Raw genomic sequence first — 9,131 nt, 5'->3', positions numbered from 1 at the left:
AAACTTTTCTTAAAAGAGCTGAATCATGCGGTACAGTTCTAAAACAAAAAAATAATCAACAGAATAAGTAATACTAAAATGGGAAAACATTTTCCCTTAAAGAACAGCTAACTGTGTTTGTAGTCAACATAACAATCTAACTAAATTTGTTTATGTGTGTAACCTGCTGATATGTGAGAAGACAGATCTGTAAATAGAAGCTATTTGTGTCACCTGTGTTTTAGTGCTTTAGAAGAACTAGAACAACACAGTTTATTATGTTTTAGTTATTTCATTTCTATTGAGTAGTGCAGTGTTTTAATTTGTGTTCATTCAGAAACACAATATTTCATTTGAACTTTTTATTTCAAGGTGGCATCAAGAGATATTGCACATTGTTTACACATATTGTTCTGTATTTAGATTAAACTGCTAATACGTAATCTATGCTTCAATAATAAATGCAAAACTGTACTGTGGTTACATTTTATGTCCATCACTGAAAGCATTGAGATGACCATAACCAGCCTGTTGTTCATTCGTACTTGTTCAAGTTTTTTTTTATTTTATTTTATATTAACTATTTACATGTAGCCTATTTGATGGAATCCCTATATAGGTTTACTGGGTCATAATTTACCTACAACTCTGATTATATGTGTACAAATTTTCTGACCTGTCACTGTCTTGGGTTTTATGCTTTCTACCACCTTAGAATGTGGTTAAAAAAAAACAAAAAAAACTGGATAATGACCTGTCTTTATGGTCACTTCCTGAATGGCACAAATAGCATCTAAGTGTCTCAAAACCAGCATCACAAATGTTTATTCAAGTGTCCAAAAACTGATCTAAGCTAAGATGCTTTAATGTGCAAGATGCAGCCTGAATAAGCCACAGGTTCCCTTATAACTAAAGGACAGGAATGCATGGAAAGAAATAATGAGACCATACATGACTTATTTCTAAAGAAAGACATGGCAATAACAGATTATCTTAGTGTGTTTTTAATGCCCAAGTCCATATTTGTGACTTCTGAAAATTGAATTACAGCTATTTCAGTGTTACTATTTATTCACCAGACATAACCACTAATACCTTATATGTGTCAGGAGCCCAATCTGCACATGCCTCTGCCTATGTTTATATAACCAAACGTTATTAACATGAACCACCACCTCAATGAAGAGTTTTAACAGTTAGTTACCCAATAAAGGGAAACCAAAGTTAGTTAACTGATCAGTCAGTCAGTACAGCCTTTGTTGGTTAGTCTGTGAGCCTGTGGCATGCACTCCACCCCCGGCTCTGGCCAATGACAGCCTTACACACAACAGCGCATGTGCATAGCAGTGGAAGATTTCTTTAAAAAGATCATCAGCCTAGCAACAGCAATTCCCTGCAGAATCATTACAAATCCAGACATCACAAATGAAGATATCCTGCTTTATATTGACTTTGACCGGTTGGTTGGGTGGTGGAGTGTCTTATATCTTAATCAGTTTGTCTGCTAAGATGTAGAAATCAAACCCTGTTCTATTAGAAGATGAAAACTGAAGCACTTTAATGAAGCATACCTCTCCAAAGGGCACCACTGTGCTTTAAATTCATGTTGATTAACAATTGTGTGAGGCATAATTTTACTCTTTTGCTCCCTGAAAGGAAAAGTAAATGCATGATGAATGCAAAAGCATTATTGAGATCAAATTAAAGCAGCACCTGCAGCAAATAAATACCAGTTATTAATATATGGTTATATACTCACACTTTCATAAAAATGTCATTGTCAGGATTAATTAAATGTTTCTTTTCTAAAGCGCTGTTCACAGTTAGAGACAGATGTGTTGTGCATGTTGCAAATGCAGCACAGAGAACAAGTGTGTTTGCATTAAAAGGCGTCGATTTCTGACAGGCGTTTCCACCAAGTGTTATCTTCCCCCACATGTATTTTATGAGATGACCTGAGAACAGGTTGGTCATGGTCTCATGTTGGCTTTTAACTTAGTAGGTTGAATGGCTGTGTATACTGGTGCGGCTGCACTCTTTAGCAAATAACTTTAGTAAGGGGAGTGGTAAAATTAAAGAGTTAAAAGTTACACTACATTATAAAATCATATTTGAAGAATGGCAAGTTTCAAAATGAGCAACAGGAATATCATTGACTTTTTATACATTTCATTTATTTATTGGCTTGTATTTGTGTGTGTGTGTAAGTACTGTAGAGTTAAACAGAAACATTACATGCATTATATGTGTTGAGAACCATCTCGGAATGATGTAAGTCCTGTTGGGATAATCTGAACTGACTGGTTCAGGACAGCCCACCAGTGATAACACACCTCTAAAGAAAGATTTCTATCAGCTTTATTGAAAACCAAACAATTCTTCACATAACTAAAATTACTGATACAAAGGGCAGGGACTTTCTGTTTGTGTGGTGGTAGTGCTTGAGTTAGAGGTTAATATAAAATGTTAACATTTAGTAAAACAGTACAAACTGCTGAGTCCTGAAACTATACTGTGTAGGCGAAAAGTCTCTGGAAGAAAATGCTGCCACCTGGTGGCCGTGGATCAGATCGCACAGCTCTTGCATGCATTTGTACAGTAAAAGGTCAGAATCTCAATTAGCAACCTTATAGAAACGACTAGAGACACAGAAACAGACAAACCAAACAGAAAAGCTTTTGTTTAAACTGAATACGAGTCCCATCAGGTTTTTACTGTATAACATTCTGTTTATGTCTGATGAACAAACCTGCAAATCCCTTATCTTTTCTGATCAATGGATCATGGATTATTATTGGTAGAAATAAACAGTTATCTTGATTGATTTAAATAAAAGTCACATCAAACTAGAAATAAAAGAAAAATACAAATCAGGTCTGCCCTCTACCGACTCAAAGACAGATAGATTTGATGTTGCCTTCATTAGCTCTGATTTATTTAAAGGTTATCGCTGGCACTGATCCGTTCGGCTGCCCATTGCTGTCTTGTCTGATTTTCTGTGGAATCTGCGGTCGTGACCTGGAAGTCTGACGCCTTAGAAAGCTGTTCTGTCTGCTGTGGCCCTTTGGTAGACGGAGAAATGTTGCCTTTAGGTGCTGTCAGAAATGTAGAAACTTACATTGCAAAGCTTAAATAATCCCCACCCAGTGCACAGTCAGCGAATTAAGGTCAGATAATGAGGAATTGGATTTGTTTAAAATGTTACATAAATTAAAACGTTTTCCAATACACATCAACACACTTGCATATAGCATAATTGCTTGTAAGTTTTCATTTATTCATAGAAAAAGAATGAAGCATTGGGTTAAGTAAAGTAGGAATACCAAAAAGTTTAATGGCGGACAGTCTAGCTATCATATATTTAGCAAAAGAAAGAGTAGTAGGCCAAAGCTGGGTAATAAATCAGTTTTAGCTATACTGCATTGATCTGTTGGAAGTGATACTTAGGCAGCATTGACTTAAGCAAATATCAAAATAATTTTAAATGATCTGATACATTTTTTTCAAAAACCTTACGGGTAATTATTAGACAACATTGTCATTGGAAATGTTGAAATCAAAACATAAATATAAATAATGAATAAAATGTATTCTTGTAGACTATATTTTATGAGGTGACATTTTAAAATCTACTTTCTGCCCCTTTTATTTGAAGTTGCGCAAAAACCCACACAGCGTTAACATACCTTAGCTAAAGAATAGGAATAAATAAATACCGTCCTCAAACTTTAGCTATAAAGCTGCCAATATCCTGTTTTTAATGGCAGAAGCTGTGTGGAAATTCCTCTGTACGTGAGTGACGTGAAGGCAGCACAAGCCCACATAATTCTCCTCTTCAGCACCAGGAACAGAGGGCCAGCCTGCAGAGCGCTTCCGGAGGCGGATAATCCTCATCTCAACACGCAGTCCTAATACTGTCAAGAAGGGATTGCCACAACTCAACTCCAGGAAAACACATTTTGGAAGCTAATGCAAGCACCGAACAAGAACTCCGCCTGCAAGAGAAGCTCGGATGAGCCGAGAAATGGATATTTGCATTTCGGCTCATGTTTATTGTGCAAATAACAAAATCTGAAAGCGATCAGGCGCTCGTGTAGAATGTGACAGCTGCTGCCGCGTCTCACCTCGTCGGAAGAAACTAGAGAAAAATATTACATTTGCATCATTTCAGCACCATGGTGGTGAAATTCAATCTGGCTTTAACTTTTATTGCCGTGGCTCTTTGGCGAGTCAGCGGCGAGCCACTCACCCCTTCACTGGCGACGCAGTTAAATTCAACATCATCATCATCATCATCATCATCCACCGTCAGCCAAGATGAATTGACGAATAATGCTACGGATGCTGCCGTGGGATCCCGGATTTCCCCTCTTATGACGCATCTTCCAACCCTGAAAAACATTGTTATTTTCATCTTTGTGTTAACAGCTACTCTTATCACATGTCTGGTCATCAAAGTGATCAGGTAGGTCATCATGAGGTTCATAAGAAACAGCCTACAAGTGTGTTGATAAATGCATCTTTGGAGGAATTTTAGCTTCCATAGGCCTGTTAAGTCGCCTTCCTTAAGGTGTCACTTCACCATGAGGTTAACATTATACTTAGCTTCCTGTTTGTTTTGTTAACCTTGTTTCTCTGGAAGTCATCTCTAAACAAGTGGCCACTACAGGATCCAAAAGCCAGTTTAGTTGCATTTATCTGCAAAGCAGTGGAAAAGAGTAACAGTTTGGCCAATCTGGTGAATGCATGACTAAAATGATTGTCACAACTGACTTTATACAAACTGAATTTCGCCATCATTCATCTGAGTGAAAAAGCTGGCAGTGCAGATCGCACTATTTACCTCTCTGAGCATCTGTGCAGTTGTACAAACTCTAAAGTTACCATTCATCAATCAATAAATGAGAAAAGATAAACTTTATTTATATAGTTCTTTACATAGACACAAGATCACAAAGTGCTTCCCAACAATAAAACATCTGTTATTGATAAAAAAAAAATTCTCCTCTCATGTTTCCTTTCTCGCAGATCTGGCAGGCGAATCAGAAAAACACGAAAGTACGACATCATCACTACACCAGCGGAGCGTGTTGAGATGGCTCCTCTTAATGAGGAGAACGACGACGAAGATGACTCGACCCTCTTTGATGTTAAATACAGGTGAGTTCTTTTTAAGGTGAGAGGTCAGTGCAGCGCACCTCGATGCCATTCAGTCACCAGTTTACCGTTGGCTGAATTAGAAAAAACATAGAACTGCTCTGAGAATGTTCTTTATATGCAGGTGAGCTTTCTAGGTACTTTAAACCTGCCTTGTTTGATGCACCTGGAGTTGTATGCTTCACTGCATCTCACCTTGTCCGAGTGATAAATGGGATTTGCTTATATGTAAAGCAGTGTGTAAGTCTGCTTTGACTAAGAAACGACACAATTTTCCCAACTTACTGAGGCGTTTTTCAGTTCTTCCTGCTTTTAACTGTACATTTACTCTCCTTCAGTTTAAGTGCACAAAGGGCTCAAGGTCAAACGTGTGTTGGGAAAACGCACAGAGAGGATTGTTTAAGACATGTATTTCAGCTGATTTATCTTTTAAACAAACACATTTTTACTTCATATCTCACGTTAGCGTCGGGTTTCACCCTTCCGTGCTTTCAAGTGTTCTTTGACACACAAGCACTTCCTTAAAGGAAGGTATGGCGTCCTGTTTACCTGACATTCCTGACTTTCAACTCACACTGGGCTCTGTGAGGGGAACACACTTCCTCTTCATCATTCTGATTGTTAAAACACACCAAACCTTGTAGAGTAACCCTGAACTTTCCCTTTCTTTGTAGGTGAATTCCAAGCTGGACATCAGTATTTCCCAACTGCTGTTCTGACCTCCCAACCCGAGTGATTTTTATTTGTGTCGCCATCTGAGTCTGATCATATCATTGACTTCTGCAGCTTGTGCATGGCTTTTTATCTGTGTTAAAATAAACGGCGCCGTTGGGATATCAATGTCTGCTGTTTTGCGAAGGCTTCTGTCATGTGATCCGAACAACCTGCTCTGCTGTTTCTGATGTTGGAGATGAGGAGCCTTCATTATGTGACCTCATACATCAGTTAACTTTATCAGACTGCAAGGGGTGTGGAGTTGACCAAGATATCAGCTTCTTCTTGTGTTTTGGTTTTTTATTTTTTTATTTTTATTATTATTATTTTTACACTTGAGCTACAGTCTGACTAGTCGAGGAGTCTGTAGAAGGAACCAAAGTTTGCCAGTTTGTCATTATTGTAAGGAATGGTTACTCATTGTTGAATATAATGGTTAGAAAAGGTAATAATCTACAAATAATGTGCAAATTACTTTTTTTTTTTGTAAAACTTGCAAGAATATGGTGATTTTTTTTATAACTTAATCAAATTTTATCTCATACCTACTAACCACTTTATTGTGCATATATACTGTTAAAGGCTTTCCATCCTTTTATGTATATATATATATATTAAGTGTATATTTTTTTACCGTGTTGTTTCAGGTTCTGTCTCATTTTGCTGCTATTTCAGCTGAAGTTCATATTTTTGAAATCAGACTAGAAGCTAAACATTACTGTTGGGATGCATTATTAAGATAGGTATGTCATTTTTATGAATGTGAATGCCGTAATATGTTGTAATCAAGTGTGCTGAATTGCAAGAATTTCATGTAATCACCTTATCTCCAAATGAACAGTATCAACGGCAGGTTTGAAGACTGCGGTCGAAACAAAATCGCATTTCTTCGTTAAAATTATCCCCAAATTCAATATCTCGTGTGCCCGATAGTAATAAACAGCCAGTCCCCCTTGTTAGTTTCTATTTATGGCTAAATTACTTAAAATGTGATTTTCTTTGGTTCCACTATATTAAATGTGCTACTTTAGATGCTGTTGGAGCTCACAGAAAGTCAGACCAGCTCAAGCTGCCAGCAAAGTTGACATTTCTGAAAAAAAAAAAAAAAAACCTGATATAATATTTGGATTTAAAACCTTAAAATAATCTCACAATAATTTTGTCTGTTCTAAAACAATTGAATGAGTATGAAATCTAGAAGATTTCTTTAGATTTTAATCCAAATCTTCAACAATCAACCAGCAGCTCTGTGTTGTCTGACTGCACACTCACAGGCAGGGCAGATGCAGGTTTGGTTTCCGTGGCTGATGCGGGGGTGAGGTTTCCTAGGTGACCTTCTGTTTTAATCCATGCTGTTACTTGATAGTGCATCATGCGCTACAGCTGCAGCTGATGACCTCCATCCTTGGTTCAATATGAGGACAAAAGATCCTAATCTTAATCTTTAGCATTCTTTGTCCAGAAGAGAAGAACATTGTTATTTTGGTTTTTTTTTTTTAAAGTTTTTGTTTCTTTCAGAGGAGTGAATGTGTTCGTTGTCACTATTAAATGCAAACAAGCGAGCAGATGTGTGTATGACTGTGAATCAGATGTATTTTTATATAACCTTTCGACAACTCCTGGTTGCTTCTTGTGCTCTCCATCCGCCTGTCGTCACTTCTCATGTCAGTATTGTTACTTGGTGACGTATAGTGTTTTGCAGACCCATCTTTTCTTTTGCCGCTGCTCCGTTTCTCTCAGGCGAGCATCCCTGGCAATGTCTAACTCTGTTCCGAGCTGTGTGTAAAGTTGTGGAAAAATCCTGCTCATGTAAAGATGCTAATTGTAGAGTTTTACTGGTTTTAAATCATCTGCTCCAGAAAGTTGCTCTTGTAAAATAAATCAAAGTTGCCGCCAGGAAGACGTTTTAAACCCCGAAAAAGAAGGAAAAAAAAAAACAGTGACACATTTAAATGTCTATGATGTTTATAGAAGAAAACAAGTTTGACACAGATGTTAAGCGTCTCCACTCCTGTTTCCATTTCTTTACAACACCACTGGAATAAAGCTGCTTCCTTTGAAGTGTTACATCTTTAAAGGGAAAGGCTGGAAATGTTCCTCCAGTTTGATCTCAACTGTTTTTTTTTTCTGTAACAGAAAAGTACATCCACACTGTCATAACTGCACAATTCATGTGTCTATGACTCATTTGAAATATTTTTCAAATAAAGATTTAAATACGCGTGTACATGTCACATTATTAAAACAAGACGGCCATGCAGAAGCTAATATTTGGCTGAAACTCCCACATTTACAGTTGATAACACACCGTGTACATAAGAAAATAAGAAACACAATCGCTGCATCTTCACAGCAGGAGCTACATGTCAGAAAACCTTTTTTTAACTGTGCCAAACTACAGATGCTGGGTTAATTAACCTAATAGCATTGGACACAGAATGTTTCTAGTTCAGACAAGCTTTCACAATTAAGCCTTTCTTTGCCTCAGACTGCTGACATCTCTAGCACAACTTTCATGTCTATTCTAAACTTAATTGGCAGAGTAAAAGGGCTGCCATGCAAGTCAACAGGGGCATCTTGTCAAAACAACACTTTTATGGACGAATCACATGGCTGGGAGCGCATGAGAGGCAACCCATTTAGCCATGGAGCTCTTGGAATATTTTAAATGCTTCTAGTAATTCTCGTAAACAAGGGCATTTTGTTGCAAAAAAAAACAAACAAACGCCAAAGTGACTGGCAAAAAGCCACGCTGCAAGACAACTCCTGGAAATCTTGCACCAATGTGCAGCTGGGAAACGCAAATAAAATTATCCATAAGCTCAGAGATTTTGCTTGAAAAAAAATCAGTCTGAAAATGAACACAGAGTGACTGCGAAACATTTCTGGAGCTTTACAATTAAGCTGTTGTTTATGCATGTCCTCTTTGTGTGTATTTATTTGATAACTGCATTTCAAGACAAGTATGTAAGAAATGTTTAACCTTTTTTTTTTTTTTTTTAAAATCCGATTATGAGTTAATTAGATAAAACCCTGAATATTTTTAGTTTAGAAGACGTAAGCAGTTCATTCTTAAAGAGAGGATTTTTCTTTAATAATAGGCACAAAATAACAGCAGCTTTAATTAAATCTACAGACATTTCTATCAGCCTACTGTACTGGTCTATAACTAATTCAAACACAGCATACAATTATATGTCATACATTATTTTAAGTGAATATAGGCAAAGGGATTTCCAGCTCTTCTTCCTCTCAGTGTTATTGCACTGAAACTGTTGCTT

The 9,131-nt window shown here is 37.1% G+C and overlaps 1 protein-coding gene across 1 annotated transcript; it reads left to right on the top strand.

Annotated features, from left to right (window-relative positions):
• The first annotated feature begins 3,950 nt into the window (after window positions 1-3,950).
• On the top strand, window positions 3,951-8,075 carry fam174b (family with sequence similarity 174 member B). Its single transcript, XM_079254376.1, has 3 exons — window positions 3,951-4,444; window positions 5,008-5,139; window positions 5,811-8,075. The coding sequence occupies exons 1-3, from the start codon at window positions 4,155-4,157 to the stop codon at window positions 5,812-5,814; spliced, it is 426 nt and encodes a 141-aa protein (XP_079110502.1). The 5' UTR covers window positions 3,951-4,154; the 3' UTR covers window positions 5,815-8,075.
• The last annotated feature ends 1,056 nt before the right edge of the window (window positions 8,076-9,131 follow it).

Source organism: Telmatherina bonti (genome assembly GCF_933228915.1).
Source record: "Telmatherina bonti genome assembly, chromosome: 2".
Taxonomy (NCBI): domain Eukaryota; kingdom Metazoa; phylum Chordata; class Actinopteri; order Atheriniformes; family Telmatherinidae; genus Telmatherina; species Telmatherina bonti.
The sequence above is the reverse complement of the archived record's forward strand: the minus strand, read 5'-3'. Positions and strand labels throughout refer to the sequence as shown.